The 21,394-nt window shown below is 37.0% G+C and overlaps 1 protein-coding gene across 2 annotated transcripts in view; it reads left to right on the top strand.

Annotated features, from left to right (window-relative positions):
* GABRB1 (gamma-aminobutyric acid type A receptor subunit beta1) overlaps nt 1-21,394 on the top strand; it is a 409,024-nt gene that overhangs the window by 147,046 nt on the left and 240,584 nt on the right. For both annotated transcript variants that reach the window (XM_056111285.1, XM_056111284.1), the window contains one exon: nt 20,317-20,537. In XM_056111285.1, the coding sequence (XP_055967260.1) occupies nt 20,317-20,537 (221 nt within the window). The remainder of the gene's footprint in view (nt 1-20,316; nt 20,538-21,394) is intronic.

Below are 21,394 nucleotides of genomic sequence, written 5' to 3'. Positions count from 1 at the left end.
ATAATGTGTTGCACGGTCCAGAAAGTGGCCTGGAGCATGGCTGCGGTTGGGTAGTGGAGGTCGGCTACTGGGGCTGGGTCCCTTGGGGCAGGGAGGGCTCTCACCTGCCCCACTCTGGGGCACCCCGAGTGAGAACAGCCTGGTGAGGAGTCTATGCATATGATGTATGTAGTAGGAGAAATATATATATATAATATATATATAAATATATATGGTGACTTAAAGAAAAAAAAATATATATATACACACACATACACACACACATATCTAGGCACAAAATTGTTCCGAGACATATTTTCAGCTACTTGGTTTTCCTTATTTGTACAATTATAGGTATAAAAGATTTTAAAACTGTTACATACACAATCAATTTACCATTCCTGCAGTCTTATTGACAGTTTCATGACCATCACAAAGATGAAATTGATTTTCAGAATAAATAAACTTGCCCCACCAATTACCAATAAAGAATCAATATATTTTCTATAGTTCATAAGAATCCTTTCCTATTTTAATTCACACTTCCACATGTGGAAAACTCAGTTCTGTGGCTAAATCAAGATGTTGTTTTCCCTTTTGGCTTTTTGTGTACTTTTTCTTTGCTTCTCTAACTCTAAAGTCTGGGAGGGTTTATTTGGTATTTGTCTTTTTTCCATCAGACATATTTCACTTAGCAGTCACTGTCCAGTTTCATTCATGTTATTGAAAAGGGCAAAATTTCATCTTATAGCTGAATAATATTACATTGTGTGTGTATATATGTGCGGTGTATGCATGAGTATGTGTACTTCACATCTTTACTCATCTGATGCTGGAAACTTGGGTTGTTTCTGTCTCTTGGTTTTGCAAATAGCACTTCAATGAATATAGCTTGCTTAGGTCTTTAAAATGTGTAATTTGGGCATACCAAAGTGGAATTACTAGATTCTACTTTAATGTATCTATTTTTAAAACCTATTTTTAATATTTTGAACAATATTCACACTTTTCCATAGAAGCTGAACAGATTTACATTCCAATCAGCAATGTACGAGTGTCCCTTTTCCTGTACACCCATACTACCTTTTACTAATTCTGTATTTTTAACATAGATCTCAGTAAATATGCAAAGTTATCTTATTATTTTTATTTGAAATTCCCCAACAGTAAGCAATAATGAGAATTTATATGTGCATATTGGTCATTTGTATGTCTAATTTGGAAAAGTATCTGCCTAGCTCTTTTCAGTTTTTGATGGGGTTCTTTGTTGTCTTGTAGTTGAATGTTTTGAGTTCCTTGCATATCTTAAATATTAGACTTTTATTAGATGTTTTATTAGACTTTTACTATTAGGCACAGGAATATTTCTCCTAGTCAATTGGAGAAATATTTTCTCCTATTCAGTTAAAAATATAGCTTGTTTTAATAGGATCTTTTTCTGTGAAGAATGTTGAATGTAATCTCAGTATTCCACTTTTGTTTTTATTTCCCTACCATTGAATTCCAATTTTTGAAATCATTACAGAAGTCAATATCATGGAGATTATTCCTCTTATCTTCCATATATTTTATGGTTTGGGATAAATTTATTTTCAATGGGAAAAAGAAAGTCACCAATATTTTAATGGTGTTTATTTATGAACGGAAAAAATATTTAAAGAATTGCACACAAAGAGAAGATAAAGAAGAAGAGTAAACATAATCAAGATGACATTCAGACATTGCCTATCTAAGCTATTTTGAGAGTTCCCCCGGGAACTCCCCAGACAGTATTATCCACAGTCTCTGTGGAGTGATAATCTCATGAATAATTTTATGAAACTCCATCTTCCTGTTAAGTTTTGGAAATATATTTCTTGAGAGTGTACTTTAGTGTTTCTTTCAAAGAATATAAGTGAAAGTTCTAAGAGATATCAGAAATACTTGACTCTTCAGAGGGATATTAGTGCATAAGTATTACTTTTCTAAAGTAATAATTTTAAATTTAGTTCCAGAGACATTATTTTTTCCAATAAAACAGTACAAGACCTATAATGTGTGCTATAGATTATTGCCTTTAAATGTTCACACATAAATCACAAAAGGAAATTGTCTTGCTTAATAGAAAATGACCATAAATTCATTCCTTATCTTCTAACTAGTGACATAATCTTGGCTGAATTTGGATTGACATAATTTTTCAGCTTACCCCACTTTATTGCTACCATCACATTCTAAAGCTTCCATGCTTGAAATATACTGGGTACCATTCTGTTCATGCATTCATAGTTCAATTTAGATAGTTAACCAATATCACCACACTAAACGTTTTTAATTCTCTATACATCTACCTTTAGTTTTGCCTATATTGGAGAAATAGTCACTGAAATCCTAATTGCCTATAAGCTTCAGGAACTAGTGAGCATTAAAAATATTTCATATGCAATATTCAGGAATTTGATTGCAACAAAAATAAAATTGCACTGAAATATTTACTTTGATACTGAATGCCCCTATCATGCAGCTTTATAGAATTCACAGTTTGTTAAATTTTGAGCACTTCCCCTCCACTGTAGCTAGTAGTTAAAGAATGAAACCTTTTTCCTGGGTGGTGAAAAATCTTGTGGGACTCAGAAATAATTACAAATACATTTTACAATCAAAGTAGAAGAGTGTTATGGAAACTTGGAAAAATTAGCGACTAATTCTGGAGTCAGTTTTCCCAGGAGTTTTATCCTCTGCTTACCTTCTCATTTCTCCTCGGTGAGCTAATTCTTTTCCTGGGCTTCATCTGTCACTCATGACTCACATTGCTGTGCTTCGCCCCAGCCCTGTGTTTGTGTGTTCTGACCCTTAATCACTTACTTGGCACAACCACTTGCAAGTGTTACAAATACCCACAACTCAAATAAGACCAAGAAAACTTAGTCATCACCAGCCCCCAAACTGCCAATTCTTATTGTTAGCTCTCTCTTCATTTTTATTAGAGACCTTGCCCTAATCCTTGATAGTTCCTTCTTTTATAATCTCACATATCAAAAGGTCATCAAATTTTGCTCTCAGTATCTCATACATTTCTTCCCTCTCCTTCACTTTACTTCTAATACCTTGTGAAGTCAATTTTGACTTCAGTCTAGTCTCTATTGTCATGCCAGGGCTTGACAAACGGAGATGCTCCTTATCAAAATACTGTCTCCTTGAGGTGACAGCCGTGAATGAAGAGAGATGAAACTCTTACTTATCTGAGGGTTTGAAGTAGAACAGAGGATGGAGAATTCTACAGAGTACAGTTAAAAATACCAGAGCCGAGCCTTCCCCAGTGGTATACAAGTTCCTTGGGACAGGTGAGGAAATGTATGAATCAAATTTTTCTCCACTACATATGGCATGACTATTTTTAAATTTTGTTATTGGGTATTATAATTTGCAACAGTATTAAAGTTATTGTATTGTTGTAAAGCACTGGACTAACCCTCCTGCCAGTTAGTGTTTCCAGATCTCTCCACCATTATCCCACAGTCATTCCCCGTTCTGCAATGGTGCCCCACTCAACCCTAGTTCCCAGTTCTATTTATCATGTCTCAGAATTTGTTTCTATTGGGGATGGCATAATTCCTATTTTTGTTTCTTTTTACTCGGCACCTATGAATGAGATCATCTGGTATTTTTCTGTTACTTTCTGACTCACTTCACTTAGCATGACACCCTCTACGTCCATCTAAATTGCAGCAACCTACAAAAATGTCATCTTTCCCCAGAGCTGAGTAGTGTACATATACCACAGTTCTCAACTCATCTGTTGCTGGGATTGGGCACTTAGATGGTTTCCAGATCTTGACTACTATAAAGTGTGCTTTGATGATCATAGGTGTGCATAGGTATTTCTGTATTATTTGTGTGTGTTTTTGGGATAGAGACCCATAAATAGAACTGCAGAGCCATATGGAAGTTCTATTTTTAATATTTTGAAGAGTCTCCAAACTGGTTTCTAGAAAGGCTGAACCAAGCAATGATTTCACCAACAGTGGATGAGAGGTTTTTTTTTTTTTTTTTTTTTTTTTTTTTTTTTTACCACAACCCTGCTGGCATTTATTCTCATGGGTATGAGGTGGGCTGGAGCAATAGCACAGCAGTAAAGTGTTTGCCTCCACCCCTCTAGGTGAGCCCAGCAAGCTACTGAGAGTATTCAATATGCCAAACACAGTAACAACAAGTCTCAAAATGCAGATGTTACTGGGCCCACTAGAGCAAATCGATGAACAATGGGAGGACAGGGTATGAGGTAATAATCCATTGTTATTTTAATTTCCATTTTTTGATAATCAGGGATATGTTTATTTCTTTTCATGAAATTTTTGGTTATCCTTGTGTTCTCCTTCAGAAAATTTCTATTCATCTCCTCTCCCATTTTTATGGGATTTTTGTTTTATGTTGATCTTTGAGAGTGCTTTATTTATTTTGGATATTAGACCTCTGCCTGACATTGAGTGTGCAAATATGTTCTACCAGTAGTGGTGTTCTTTTGCTTTAGGTCTCATTTCTATCTCATCACAGAAGTATTTAGTTCAATATAGTCCCATTTATTTATATTTTTTATTTTACAAGGAAAATACTATTATTGATGGAGCAGTTCTTTAAACATAATAAGTATTAAATGTTGAAAGAATTAGTTTTTCAAATAACTTAAGGTCTTTTTGACTCAGAGGTTTCTAGAAATATTTTCCCTGCTTCAAGGCCAATATCGCATTATATCTTGCCATTCAAACATCTCTAATTATTTGTGTCTCGATCAGTTGGAGAATAGTATATGACAGTCATGTTTTGAAATATAAATTTTATCAGATCCATGTTAACAAACTTGTTTCATCATTAGGAATCATGTTTATCTGTAAGCTAAATATATCTTTATAGCTTCCAGACCAGAAATTAGATTTTATAGCTGTTGAAGCCCTTACATCAGTGCAGTTTCAGGCTATTATACGAATCTCATGGAATTAATTGCATCAGAACACCAGAATACATTCAATAGTCATGTCAATACCATATGTGTTTCATGTATCACAGTGTGTCCTGTGTGGTTCCCTTAGATAAATTTATTTTGGCATAGGACCACAACTACCAATGCTTTTTGTTCACATACAGGGTTGATTAATTCCAAATTTGTTCAGAGAACACAAGAGTAACAAAAAAAAAATCTGACTACACAGATGGGTAAACCAAATGGGACTATTTAGGATGAAATAAAAAGTAAAAGAAGATTATGTTCTCTGAGTTCTAGAACCAGACTACAGTTGGTGAGAAAAATCAATAATAAATAAGAACACAAGCTTTGGTAAAAATGGTAGTAGAAAATTGCATGTTCTTTAAATATGTTAGGAGTAAGTAGAAGTACTGTAATAATTAACATACATCTAGATGTTAAGAAAAAAGAAGTTAAGAGCAAATCCAGAGACACATTTATGAATTTCTACTACAGAGTATATTTAATGGTGACATGGAGACACACAGAAGGTGACGAAGTTCCATTAGAAAAAAAAAGTTTTATTTTAATTAAAATATTATCTATGAAGTCATGAATTATGAAACCTTGCTTTCAGGAGATGCATGTTGTGTGCATATTTGATGCATGTTGTGTGCATTCAGGAGATGCATATGTGTGTGCATTTTTAGTTGTTATAAAAACTTATTGTTGCCAACATATAAACTAAGCCCCCTAATGAATCGGCCTTTCTAATTAATTGCCATGGTGTTTACTAAGGAATTTTTTGATAGAAGTAAATATACTCAGTATTGTGTATATGGCTCATTGGTAGAGTCCTTACTTTTTATGTCTGATGACAAAGTTCACTCCTTAGTACCAAATAAAAGAAAAAAGTTTTAAAGAAACAAATAGTCTTTACTTCTCTCTCCTTGTTTTTCTGGTTAGTAAACAAAACCCAACATGTCAACCACTTTTTGAAAGTTACAGACATAGGTGAATCTCAAAATTCTCATCATGGCTACATTATTTTAAAATTAGGGCTATGCAGAGGGGCTGGAGCAATAGCACAGCAGGTAGGGCATTTGCCTTGCACGCAGCTGACCTAGGTTCGATTCCCAGCATCCCATATGGTCCCCCAAGCACCGCCAAGAGTAATTCCTGAGTGCATGAACAAGGTGTAAACTCCTGTGCATCGCCAGGTGTGACCAAAAAAAAAAATTAGGGCTATGCAGCAGAAGACTGGTTGAAATTGTCTTGGGTGTTCTTAATTTGTATAATTATTTCTCAATGAGATTCTGTTATGGATATTGAACAGCACATGATTTTATCTGGTTGAAGGAAATAAAAACGAATCTAATTTTTAGAACAATGAACATTGTAAACTGCAGAAAGGACTCAAATGATGCTGAAGTAGTGAACATAAGCAGATCTTACAGCAACTAAAAACAGGAGGCTAGAGAGCTAGTACATGGCTTAAGGGGCATGCTCTGTATATAGTCAAGTCACATCACACAGTCCTCTGAGAGTCCCCCAGGGATTCCTTAATTCCCTGCTCTAAGATCTAGACCTCCTGAACACTGCTTGAAAGCACTGCCTCAACCCTTAAAAAAGAAAAAAGAAGCCAGAAGTCAAAAGTAGAAAGTCTTTAAACACTTGATTACTCATTCAATAACTATGTCACACATATAGTCTTATAACCGTTTTCTGCTTTATCTTTACTTTCTTCAAACACAGGCTGGTTTTCTCATTTTTATCATAGTACTTATGCCTGGAGCGATAGCACAGCGGGTAGGGCGTCTGCCTTGCACGCAGCCAACATGGCCGACCTGAGTTCGATTCCTCCGCCCCTCTCGGAGAGCCCGGCAAGCTACCGAGAGTATTGGATATGCCAGACACAGTAACAACAAAGTCTCCAATGGAGACGTTACTGGGCCCGCTCGAGCAAATCGATGATCAACGGGAGGGTCTTTACTTTACTTTACTTACTTTACCTATGCCTATTGATTCATAACAGCAATGTAGCTGGAAATTTATGTCATGACTTTAGCATTTGCTCCTATAGCTCTTGTCTTAAATTTTTCATCTCATAGAGAGATCCACTTTATCCTTTTGAACCAGCATGTTTATATTTTCTACATATGAGTCAGAGGCTGTTAAATAAAATATCTATACTCTGTTCCTAAGGTAGGAGAAGGCAGGATCATATGCTATAGAATGTGACTTGCTTAGTCAACAGGCAGTTTCCACCTACAAAGGTACTGTAGATATGGTAGTCAATGATTCACAGCTCCACTACAATCAGCCACTGCGGAAAACAGGTTTGGGCTTGAGACAACCAATCTCAAGTTTCAACTGTAGCACTGTAGCACTGTCCTCCCATTGTTCATCGATTTGTTCGAGCAGTCCCAGTACCTCTTCATTGTGAGATTTGTTGTTACTGTGTTTGGCATATTGAATACCTCGCGGGTAGCTTGCCAGGCTTTGCCGAGTGGGTGAGATGCTCTCAGTAGCTTTTCGGTCTCTCCAAAAGGGGCGGCGGAATGGAACCCGGGTCCGCCGGCTGACGTGTGCAAGGCAAACGCCCTACCGCTGTGCATAAATATTTTACAGGAAGCGGGGATTTGTGTCTGGGACCCCCAATGATATTCATTCAGATGACTTGATATCAACGAAATCGATCTATCTGTAGCACTGTATACTATCCTCCCTTTGTTCATCAATTTGCTCCAGCGGGCATTAGTAACGTTTCCATTGTGAGACTTGTTACTGTTTTTGGCATATAGAATATGCCACAGGGAGCTTGCCAGGCTCTGCTGTGCGGGTGGGATACACTCGTAGCTTGCCAGGCTCTCTGAGAGGAACAGAGGACTCAAACCCGGGGTTGGCCCCGTGCAAGGCAAATGCCATTGTTGGGATCAGGAGTTCCCTAGCCCTGGGAGGCGCGGAGAGACCAGATAGACACAATTCCTGCAGGAGTAAAAACGGGGTTTATTTAGACCATCATGCTGGGGCTCTGCAGCATACCCCAAAATGGGCAGTGGCTGAGAGCCCTGAACTTCTTCAAAAGGGATCTTATATAGGCCTTCACTGGCCGTTACAGCAAAGCCCGCGCATTTCATAGCCAATAGATTTGTAACAACATATACTTTCTTAACCAATCCATTTAAAAGTACCTCACTGCTTAGCCTATAGATTCAAAGATCAGCATTTAAGTACATCGATTGTCAGCACAAGCAAGGTTATAGCCGGAATCATTAAGCCTTAGGTAATCTCCCTTGACCATCCTAGTTTTGAGTTACCCAAGTCTGCAGGGTGCTTTAGTGAGACAATTCACTCCAGGAAAGGGCAATTTCCCCCAACCCCCCGCATCCTGAGTTATCCTTTACCCAAATCTGCAGGGTGCTTTACTGAGACAATACATTTCAGGGACAGTAAATACACCTGAATCCTATCACACTTGGTTTAGAAAGAAGTTATGCCCTGTTCACTTTCCAAGTCCCCTCTCCCCCAGGTGCAAAGCAGCCAAGCAGTTTTACAGAAAGCAATGTTGCAAGTTAGCTAAAGTACACAAAAATTTGATGCCCTAATATGGATTCTTTCACCATACCTGGGGGGGAAAATGGTAAAACGAAAGATGAAAATGAATATGTGCAAAAGCCTTGATTCTTTAAAGACTATATACACGCCATGTCAATACATTTTTTTAACTGGGGAACATATCTAGAGCTGTTCAAGGTTTATTCCTGGCTCTATGTTCAGGGATCGTGCCTGGCAATACTAATAGGATCATACATGGTGGCAGGAAGTGGCTGTGTGCAAATCAAGCACCCTGTCCTCTGTACTATCACTTGGTTCTTGCCACTTCAGTTTTAGAAAGACCTATATTGGTACCTATTTTTCACCAACCAAAATTAACCTCAAGAATATTTTTTATAATGAAAGCAAAAAGTGACAATACAATGTTAGTTTTGTAGCAGTCTTTACACAAGCTATACCGCAAACAGTGAGAGTGACAGTCACCAAATTCTTTCCCTGGGGAGACTTCATACAGGCTGTATGTTTACCGTATTATTCCTCCTTTTAATTATATGTTTGTGTTCTTTTAGGTTATATATATATTATCTCATATGAATTGGTAGGTTATTTTGAGGAAAACTAGAATGCGGAAAAAATTCCACATAGAAATTAATGATACTTGATTCCTTGCTTTATTCTATTTTGTGTTATGAAAGGATTCAGAGAACATGTCAGCCATACTATATTTGTCTAAAGTACATAATTTATATCAATATTCTGCTATTAAGGAATTGAATTTGGGAGATGGTTACTCTTATAGTGGGTACAGGAACCCAGGTTCTTGTCCTTAAGCAGTCAAGATTGAAAATAATGACTGGAGATTAAGTAGCTGAATTCAGAAAAGACTTTATTTGAGAGAAGAGAAAAGAAGGGAAAAGAATTCAAGAAAAGGGGACATAGAAATAGTATAGTGAGTAAGGTGCTTGCTTTGTTTGCAACCAACCTGGGTTCACTCCTGGACATCCTATATGGTCCCTGCAACACCACCAGAGGTGATTCCTGAGTATAGGGCAATTCCTTGAGCAGGGTGATTCCTTGAGCATAGACAGGTGAGTCCCCCACAAAACCAAAAACAACCAAACAAAAAGAATGCAAGGAAGCTCCCAGCTTGTGGGAGCAGGAGAGTTTTTTAAAGAAGGATCCCAGAGAAAGGCAGAAACTATTTCTGTTCTCTCTCTCTATTTTAAGAGGAAATACATAAAATATTTACTTGAAATGCACAAAATTTTAATACTGCTTAAGAATTTGAATTTTTTTATTTGTCTTATAAGAAAATTTTATTGAAATGCTGTGATTTACAAAGTTATTCATCATTGAGTTTTAGACATACAGTTTTGCAGGAACAATCCCCTTAATATCTTTTTAGCAAAGGCAGGTGTGTAAGCATTTCTTTATTGATATTAAAGGAGACGTGCTGGTAAAATGGGTGAGGATGCTGAGATGATCATCTTCCATTCATCTAGAATGTTTTTCCCTCTAGATTGTTGAGCAGAGCCTAGGTCATCCAGGTTATCAAGAAAACCCAGAAGCCCACCCTTATGACTTTCCATAACAATAGTTCCTTTCCTGTCCTAATCTCACCCTGTCTGTTGTCTTGTGTGTCCCAATCAGTGTCAGGCATTGAACCCAGGTCATGAAGTACACACAATAAAGCAAATGCACTACCACGGAGCCATATCTCAGCCCCTTAGGTATTTATCAAATGATTTCTGAGGGAAAGTGTAAAATTATAAACCATTTAATTTCAGTATTCCCTAAAAACATTTTCAGGCATATGTTCAAACCTTGGATTAGATACATACATGCACAGAAATTTCATATAAATAATGAAAAAAGGTTTAAACAATTTTGTGGATACCAAAAATAAGGATATTTTCATCTAAGGCAGTATTTAATAACCTTGACATTATTAGCAGTTTCTGACTTGTATTTTGTTTGTTTGTTTTGGTGTGGGGACCATGTCCAGAAGTACTCAGGGCTTACTCCTCGATCTTAGTTGAGGTATCACTCCTGGCTGGGTTCCGGAGACAATATATGATGCAGGGAGATCAAACCGTGGTTGGCCACATGTAAAGCAAATACCCTATCCCTTGTTTCATAAACTCTGGCTCCTGGTTTGCTTCATTTTGTTTTCAGATTTATGATTTTCATGATGCTATACAATGTGCCCAGAAATTGTTTTTTCATTTTCTTTCTTGTGTAGCTTGGCACTTGGTGACTCTGGTGATGACTGGTCTGCTCTTTGCACACTTGTTTTGCCGTTCTTGGAGGAGAAAGTCTGAGTGATCTCAGCACAGTAAAAGTTTGCATGTCAGCAGAAGCTTGAGCTCTTTGATGTATATCAGGAACTTCCTTCAGCATGTGCTTTGTTTTCTTTACAATTGCTTTATTTATTGGTTTACATAGATATTGTTAGCTGAGTTTTAGGCATATAATACATCAACACCAATCCTTCCACCAGTGTCAACTTCCCTCTACCAGTGTTCCCACATTCCCTCCTCATCCCACCCTACTCCATCGCCACTTGTCAATTTAACAGGCACATTACAAAGGCAGGGGCTGTACCGGTTTAAACCTTATGTCTTTAGTTTTGGTGAGTCTGTGTTTGGGATATATGGCTATACCACTCACCCATATATAAATAATTTTTTAATCAAGAAAAGTTTATTCAGAAAATAAAGGAATAGAAAAAGAGAGATACATGATCAAGAAAATACTGACTTCTTTGGAAGAAATGAGTCTCGAGTAGGGCAAGATTATGTGTGGATATTTTCCATAACTGTCTTTTTTCCCAAATAAAGAACACAAATGGGAGTTAGTGGGGCTTTCCAAGGGAAACGATCAGGCTTCTGGAGTTCCCTTCTTTTTTTTCTTTTTGGGTCACACAAGGTGATGGACAGGGGTTACTCCTGGCTCTGCACTCAGCATTTACTCCAGGCAGTGCTCGGGGGACCATATGGAATGCTGGGAATCAAACTGGGTTCACCACGTTCACCACGTGCAAGGCAAATACCCTACCTGCTGTGCTATGGCTCCAGTCCCTGGAGCTCTCTTGAGTGCCTATTGCAGCCTTTGTCCATTTACCCCTGAGTCATTCCTTCCAGGGATCCAGCCAGCCTGGCACTGGGCCTGGAATTCTGCATCTCAATGGTTTGTCCAGACTCCTGAGGTGGGTCTTTTGTCTCAGAAGCTTTGATATCCTTGGGCTGTTTTAGATTTTGGATGATGTTTTTTCCTACCATATATTACTACATCCTTTTATCTCTCTACCTGCTACATTTTCTTACTTAGAAAAATCCATCTCCTTAAATCTTAAGGGGTACATGTAATGAAGGTTTATCTTCTGTAATTTCTTAATATTAATAAGCTGGTAAAGCCTATGCAAAAACATGAAATCTCATACTACATAGTATTAATTGTGGCCCTTGAATCTTTATGCACTTTATTGTTAATACTTCTGGGTTTCCTCCACTGACATTTAACTTTGGCAAATTGGTAGCCTGATGTCTGATGAACTTCTTGGTCCTCTACCTGGTGATCTTGGGCTTCACAGAGGGTCTGAGAGTGGTCCTATTGTCCAATAAGAGATGACAGCCACCCTCCTATGCAGTGCCAAGGAAGAGAAACCATTGGCAATTGAGGTCAGATAATTCTATAACGTAGCTGTTGTGCTTTGGAGGGACGGTTCCCTACATTCTACAGGAAACATACCTCTTCTCTATCCCTAGATATTAATAGCACATCACCTTTAATACCAATTATGTCCATTAAGTATTGTAAATGTCTCCTAAGGAAAATGGTTCAGTTTAAAATTACTGACAGAAGAAGAATATTACCTTCATCATCCAGAATGCTTTTATTTACCACAAACATTTTCTTGCTCCTTTGTAAAATTTTTTAGATTTAAAAAGTGTGTTCCTTGAAGGAGGGTTATGCCCTACTGGTTCAGTATCCTCTTGCTTTTCTTTGGTGATGCAAGTTTTTTCATGCCTGAATTAGCCTGACCAATTTCATTAGCAATCTCATACCCGTTAATTCCATTAATTTGCCTCAGTGTCAAAAAATTCCCTAGAGTGTACAGTTATTAAATCGGTAGCATTTCCTCTCACTCAACAAGTAGTTTGCACAATAGAGAAAACTGGTTGAACAATTGTAAATACATCTGAAAGAAAAATTATTAAAACCTTTAATTTCTTTTGAAAAACTTTCCATTCTCCCTGGAGCGCTTACATGATGAGTAACAAAGAATTAATCAAAAATCTGTTTTAGAGTAGAACAAAATATATCCATTTTAAACTTTTCTTTTTCATCCAAAAATAGGATACACTAAAATTAAATAATCTATTGAGATGTCACTATCACTATCTATATTAAGATAGATGTAGTAAGAATAATTTCTTTAAATGAAGTTGTTTTTCAGATATTTAAATTATAAATTCCCTGAGACAATTTTCTTATATCACAGGGTTTTGAGAAAAAATATAATGATAGATATGAAGACTTATAAAAACCATGAGCTAATAGATTTCATGCTCTCTGGAAGGAAAGAAATTAATTGTTGAACATGTTATATGTTATGTATTATAGATAATGAAAAAGGAGATATTTTTTTCTGTATTTTAGGCCTCATATTGTTCAGTATCATCACTACAATGATCATCATAATTAAAATTTTTTATTATCAATTTCATATGTCAAAATTCTCGTTTGTCATAGAATCAGATCCTAAATTAGGATGATAATCATAGAAATTTATAGGAACAATTCTGTAGGTCATTTGTGCCATGAAACCCACTTTAAAAATTACTAGTTGAATTTAGAGCAATGATGTGATATTGAGTCATATTTATTAAAACAGTAAGTGTGTAGAGCAAATTGATTGAATATATGTGGGTAGTTAATTCTTAATAGGAAGCAACATTCCCAAAAAGGAAGTGACAAAATCTGCATACACACACATACATACATAAACACACATACACAAACACACACATATGCTCACTCACCATTTTACTATTTTTCAGGAGTAAAAAATTGGTATTACATCAGGCTGTTTTAGACTTACTTCACACTGTGCTCAGGAGTCACTCTTTGCAGTGCCTGGGGAACCACAGGCTATGCTAAACTTGGGTCTGCTACATGTAAAGAAAGTGACTTATGTACATCTACGCAATAGAATATTATGCAGCTGTTAGTAAAGATGAAGAAATGAAATTTGCTTATAAGTGGATGGACTTGAAGAGTATCATGCTAAATGAAATGAGTCAGAAAGAGAGGGACAGACATAGAAGGACTGCACTCATTTGTGAAAAATAAAATTACATAATATGAGTCTAACACCCAAGGACAGTAGAGACAACCACCAGAAAGACTGCTCCACAGTTGAAGCCTGTCTCATGAGCTGGGGTAGAAGGCAGCTGGGATAGAGAAGGGATCACTAAGTCAGTGATGGTTAGAGGGATTGCTCTAGATGGGAGATGTTTGCTGAAATTAGTTAAAGGACCCAACATGATGACCTCTCAGTATCTGTACTGCAAACCGTAATGCTCAAAAGTATAGAGAGAATAAGATGGAAATTGTCTGCCATAGAGACAGGGGGTGGGGTTGGGGGGATGGCAGGAGGGATACTGGGGAGATTGGTGGTGGAAAATGTACACTGGTGGAGGGATGGGTGTTTGATTATTTTATGACTGACACTCAATCATGAAAGCTTTGTAACTGCATCTCAGGGTGGTTCAATAAAAAAAAAAAGTGATTTATCCTCCTCTACTATCTATCTGGCTCCCCCTTAATAACACCCTAAATTAAATTTATGCTAAGATTATCCATGTCTCCATTACTTTTTCTTTTCTATTGCCTTTTATTCATTTATTACAGAGTAGTAATTGTAGTATTTATTACAAATGTTATTTTGCAGGCTGGAGTGATAGTACAGCAGGTAAGGCGTTTGCCTTGCAAGCGGCCAATATGGCCGCCCCACTCGGAGAGCCGGCAAGCTACCGAGAGTGTGGAGCCCGCACGGCAGAGCCTGGCAAGCTCCCCGTGACGTATTGAATATGCCAAACACAGTAACAACAAGTCTCACGATGGAGATGTTACTGGGCCCGCTCGAGAAAATCGATGAATAAGGAGAGGACTGTGACCGTGACTCCGTTATTTTGCCATGATAAACCCTTATACATTACAATAAAAAGAAGAATGTGGGATATTGAAAAGAATGTATGATAAGGATTTCACCCCATAGTCTCATGTGTAAATCCTCCAGAAGACTCTGGAGAATGGGAAAGCTTATGAATATTAAGTGTGAGTTTGAAACTTATATCCGATTGATGATTGTGCTAATCCTCAAGGCAAAGTTTTTAATAATAAGCTTTTGCTTAGTTATTAATTATTCTATACAATTTGAATTAAAAATAATAACCCAACACCAAGATTTATCATTGGTCACACACCGTTGCTTTTCTTTATGGTCAATAGTGTCCTTCTGCCTATAAGTCCTTTCATACACATCTCTTTAAAAATAGAAATACTTATGAAAATGAATATGCAAATGTGAAGTAAATTGGAAGTATGATATTTAAATAGCAAACAGATTTAAATATAATAAGGCACTTGGGACTGAATTCTCTGATTCCTTCCCAGACATCCTCACATTCAGTAATGAGGCTGGGGTCAGACTCGAGCAGATCTGAAACCTTTACATGCACATAGGCCCTCTCAGTCTTGACACCACAACTCTAACTGTATTATATTCTATGTATTTAGTATATAATGGTTTCTAAAGAAACTTCATCCTCATTGTCCTAAGTGGTGCTCATAATAAGGCAGTACACTGTTACTGTTTTTTAAAAAGTATTGCATATATCCCTGTGGGTTGTTTATGTTAAATGAAAACAAAATGGAATGAGATTTTAGACCTTTAAGTAGGGCCTCATACAACTGATAACGAAGAGTAAGTGACCTTGTCATTAAACAAAAAAAATGTATGTTTTTGGGGGAGAGGGGTTATAATCTTGAAGGGCCAAGGTAGCCAATTAGGGAGAAAGTATTTACATCTTCTGTGATCACACAAATCTACACTGAAACTCGGTCCACAAGAAAGTGATACCCAGGGACTGGAATGATAGCACAGTGGATAGGGCATTTACCTTGCTCGCAGCCGACCGAAGTTTGATTCTCAGCATCCCATATGGTTCTCCAAGCACCGCCCAGAGTAACTGCTGAGTGGAGAGCCAGGAGTAACCCCTATGCATTGCCAGGTGTGGCCCAAAAATTTAAAAAAAAGAGAAAAGAAAAAGAAAAAAGAAAGTGACACCCAAATGAACTTATTTGGAAAGAGATGAAAAGACAATATCCAGATAGATTGGGAACAGAGATATCTGTGCCACAATAGGACCCACAGCATGACGCAAAAAGATTCAATGAAGGACAGGTTTTTAAGATACAGTTTTGCCCAGGGGCAAGGTTGCATTGAACACCTGGTGCCCCAAAGCCACCGTTATATTCACTATCTGTATGCAAATGAGAGGTAAGGAATGATAGAGCACAAATAGGGGTCAGAGTCACTAGCAGGTCCCATCTTGATGACTTCTTAAAAACCAAGCTGAGAGAAGTGTTGGTGCATGCTACATTAGATTTCATTCCCGAGAGTAACAGACCTTGGAGCCAAATGCTTGATGAAAGCACAGAACCTTTATTAAGTGGCTGGAGGCTGAAAGATAATTATCAAGAGTGCTCACTCTTGACAGATAGACTGACCCCTGCCAGTCTAGATCTGTTATCAAGGGAGTCATAACCCCTCCAGGCAGAAAGCACTCCACAGACCTCCCTAGATTTAACCAGCTTCGGAAGATGGTCCTCCTGCCTGCATGCCCTTGCTGGCTCATGGCCAACCAGATTCTGCCAGCTGCAAAGCCCATGTCCTATGAGCAGCTAGGCCTCAGATTCCAAACCCCTTGCAAGTGTAATTCAGCAGGAACTACCCAAGTCACTGTGAACATAGAAGTTTAGTGGCTGCTGGCCCCATGAAAACTCCTGGTTAACCATTTTGAACTTGACACACTCCAGTTACTCTGCTTGTGTTATGCTTGAGCACATCTGTTTCCTGTTCAGAACAATCTGGCAAATAGATGTTACCAGGTGCTTATGACAGTATTCCCTAGTTGCCATCAGGTCTACTGTGGTCCCTTGTTAGTACATGGTCATCTAGACTCTGCTCCTTGACAGGTACATAGTCTCTGCTTTCTGGTAGTCAGGCCCAGTGTACTCTCAGATGTACCCTATCTTAGGCTCCGCAGATGTTGCTCTGGTTTGCATGACTATATTAGCTAGCTGCTGCCAGGGACTCAGGTTTATAGTCTCCAGTCACTGTCCAGGTTTGTTCAACTTCAGCTATAACTGGTGTCTAGAAATCCAACCATATATTCTTGCTCACTGATCAGTCTCACCAGAACTCACTGCCACAACTGGTGCCAGACATGTGGAATGAATTCCTAGATTCCTTCCAGGACATTTATGAGTTTGGCATTATGACTGAGGGCAAGCACAAGTGACTATGATGTTTGCAGTCATAACCAGGCCCACCCAACCTCCCAGCACTACAACTAGTTCCAGGAATCAGAGGAATCTCCCAGTCTTCCTCAGGTCTGTTCAACCTCATAAGTATAGATCAGAAGAATTAATAATGTAAAAGGACCAAGTTAAAAAATCATTTTATAGATTCAACGTAATCCTATCAAACTCCCAGTGAACATTTGTGAAGGAAAAATAAAATAGAAAAATAAAAGTTGCTAAAATTTACAAGGACCACAAGTAGCCAAAGCAATTGTGAAACAAAAGACAATTAATGAAAGCACCAAGAATACGGAATTTAAGTTATATTACTAGGGTAATATAATAATAATATAGAACTAGGGTAGTAAAAACTGTGTGGTTTTGAAATAAAAAACAATGACACATTAATGACGTAGAATTGAGATTCCAGGATTAAAAATCTCACATGTATGGGCACCTAAATTGTGATAAAGGAGTCAAGAGCAGAAAATAGAGAAAATTTTTTCAATGAACTGTTTGGGAAAACAGGATAGTGACTTGTAAATGAATGCAATTGGATCACTATCTTACACCATGTACAATAATTAACTCAACATGCATTTAAGACTTGAATATGATTCAAAAATTTGATCAAGAAAATATAGGCAAAGCACTTCATAATGCTGGATTCTACAATGTATTCAGGGATTTGACTACAACGGCAAGGGGTAAAATGCCAACTTCCTATACAACATTTGGATAGTCGCCGGTGTGTATACTTATGTTTGAGCACAATCAACAGAAGTCATACCTTACTTTATGCAAATTGTGCTTCACCTATATCCCCAAGTGTATATTGATGAACTTTTAAAGAATTTAAATATAAGATAGTGTTTATAATGAATATAAGCTCTAATCACAATTAACCATTATATTCAAGATGCATCGGTTTGGAGAGATGACTCAAGGAGTAAAGAAGACATCTAGTATATTCAGGGTCTTGAGTTGATCCCTGGTACTTCAAGACCTTGAAAGTACCTTGAAGTACTGAGAGTACTGAAGAACAATGAGATTACCACTGACTTAAACCAACAGACATACAAAAAAGAATTTTCTGGGGTGGTGTCTATGAAAAAAATAAATGCTTACACTGTTCCCTCTGAAATATCTTGCATTTATTCAGTCATCCTTTATTTATCTTTAAGATAACATAAGTTAATGAAACTGTTTATGTGTAGGATACAGTTTTACACCTCTTTATGAGGTTTGTTACCACAGTGCACTATATTTAAAATTAACTATAACTTTTCCTTCATCACAACCATTAGACTCCCACTCTCAAATAATGGTGGTGGGAAGGTCCAATGGTGGTGGGATTGGTGTTGGAATATTGAGTGTAACAAATCATCATAAACAACTTTATTAAAAACTAAAATAAAAAATGACTCCCACTCTCCTACAAATCTTCCTTTCCACTCTCTTAGGTAACCTCAGTTTGTTAATAATACAAGCATTTTTGAATTTTTGTTTTGTTTTATTTTTGTGCTACACCCAGAGGTTCTCAGGGCTTACTCCTGACTCTGTTCTCAGGGATCACTCCTAATAGATTTATGGGAGCATATGGGTGCTTAGGTTGTTTCCAGGTCTTGAGCTTCTAGTAAGTAAAAATAATGCTGTAATAAATAAGAATGTGCACATATCTATATATCTTTTCAGTTTCTTTGAGTATGTTTTTAGGAATAGATGTCTAGGAATAGTATATCTGGATCACTTAAGATATGTATATATTATGTGTAAACTATATATTATAAAAATTATATATATATAGTTTTAGCAGTGTTTATATTTTCCACAAAGATTGGAATAATTTACATTTATATCAAGAGTATAAAAGTCATTTTCTCCACTCCACCGACACTTGTTGTCCCTAGTTTTTAATGTAGCTCTTTGCACAGGTATGAGGTGGCGTTTCATTGTCATTTTTTGTGTCGCATTTCCTTGATAATCAGTAACAAAGAGCACTTTTTCATAATTCAATTGGCTCTAACCATCTGTTTGAATTCTCAGATGAAGTGACTGTTATGCTCTTTTCCCCATTTTTCAGGGGCTGTCTGTATTCTTTTCAAACGTGTATAAATTTTTTAACCATTGCTAAAGCAGTCACAAAGTCACTATTACCAGATCAAATGTCCTTTAAAAGAAGTGAACCTCAGTTTGTATAAGGTTAGGACCTACATCTTAAATACTTTGTATTTTCCTGCTAATTATTTCCTTTCAATGGGCAATTGCACTTTGTATTAATAGAGTTCTTAAAAGACCAACAAGAAGTCAAGCTCTGAGCTAATCATCACTGCCCTCTCCTTTAGGACAATCTGTTTAATGACCCCAATCTTACTGTCTTTCACTGCCAGGGGAAATATGAGCAGAAAAAAGGTTTGCAAAGGTATGTCATTGGTGTAACCTTTTATAAGAGATGAGAAATTTTAAACACAAATTTGACTTCAAATTCAAACCAATTTCTAAAACAAAGCAGGAGTGACTTAAGAGAAATTGTTGAGCAGTTTCGATATGAATGTCAGCCATCCATTCCAAAATACCTTGTGAAGTGCTTTTTAGAATTTATAGACAAGATGTTATTTGAAGCATTTAGGTTATAGTGATTTTAGACCATTACAAGAAAACTAGCATTCTTCCGAAAGGAATTTTTAGTTTGAGAAACAACTGTATATTCATTCACTTTTATTATTATTTTGCAAATATACTACTTCAAATATAATATTTAGAGAGATTTTTTGAACATATATCACCTGGCCTATTTTTTCCTCATGACTTTCTTTGTATCATTACTTTAACTTCAGATCTAAGAATTCAGTTAAATGAATTTACGGATACCCCTCAAAATAACCTATCATATCACACAAAACAGGGACGTTCACCCTTCAGATGGTGGTGGTGTGGGGAATGTATTGGTGGAAATGTTTATACATTGCACTCAGTTATTGCCCTGGTTCATTTAACTAGCTGTTTTGCTCTCTATATATGCATAAAGATGCGAAGTTCAATATATTCTAAGGGAAACTTATAAGGGACAACAAGACAATGGGTATCTAGCATCTGTGATTCTACATCTTTCCACATAATAAATAGAAAGCCGATGATGATGGTGATGATGATGGTGATGATGATGATGATGATAATGATGATGATAATGATGATATTAACAATTATAATGGCGATGGTAAGATTTCTTTTGGGGTTTTGTTTTTCAGGATTATACACTCACCATGTATTTCCAGCAGTCTTGGAAAGACAAAAGACTTTCTTATTCTGGAATCCCACTAAATCTCACTCTAGACAACAGGGTGGCTGATCAACTCTGGGTACCAGACACCTACTTTCTGAATGACAAGAAATCATTTGTGCATGGAGTTACAGTAAAGAATCGAATGATTCGACTGCATCCTGATGGAACAGTTCTCTATGGACTCCGGTAAGTGATTTGATGTTTTACTTTACTTTTACTTTTGAAATGGGAAGAAAGGAGACAACACCTAAGATTATATAAACAGATTTATATGTATTATATAATTATATGAAAGATCAGAAAATCTTTTGGAACCATTTGGTCTTTGTGCATTGAAGGAAAGTGAATTAATTATTTGCCCTAACCTGCAAATAATAATGACAGAAATATGAGAATTTGTCTACGGCAAACATATTTCATATCTAGCAATTATAGAAATTACATTTAAAAAATCAATTGCTTAAATACATCTGAACTACCCATATTGAGCTATAATTCTAGGTATTAAGTGTTCTGGGTATTGAGAATAGCTACTCAAGTATGCAGAGGAATTGGCAATCAATACTTAAGAATTTGAACAATAGTTTATAATGACTTTGAGATTTATGTAATAGCATTTCCTTAAATATGTCTCTCTTATATTTCGGTATATGACAATATACTGAATTAATTTTGTATTTTGTGTGAGATAGGAGTTGACATTTGTTTTTCCCTATTTCTATTCACTTATCCTAGTGCTGTTTATTAAATAGACTTTTCTTTTCCCATCAGGATATATATATATCTTATTGGGAATATATATATCTTATATACATAAAGGTAAAGGTAAAGGTAAAGGCCCTCCCGTTGATCGTCGATTTGCTCGAGCGGGCCCAGTAACGTCTCCATTGGAGACTTTGTTGTTACTGTGTCTGGCATATCGAATACTCTCGGTAGCTTGCCGGGCTCTCCGAGAGGGGCGGAGGAATCGAACTCGGGTCGGCCATGTTGGCCGCGTGTAAGGCGAACGCCCTACCCGCTGTGCTATTTGGTGAAAATTTATT

The sequence above is a fragment of the Sorex fumeus genome, unplaced genomic scaffold (genome assembly GCF_029834395.1).
Source record: "Sorex fumeus unplaced genomic scaffold, SorFum_2.1 ptg000013l, whole genome shotgun sequence".
In the NCBI taxonomy this organism is placed as follows: domain Eukaryota; kingdom Metazoa; phylum Chordata; class Mammalia; order Eulipotyphla; family Soricidae; genus Sorex; species Sorex fumeus.
This window is presented reverse-complemented; position numbering and strand designations above follow the sequence as displayed.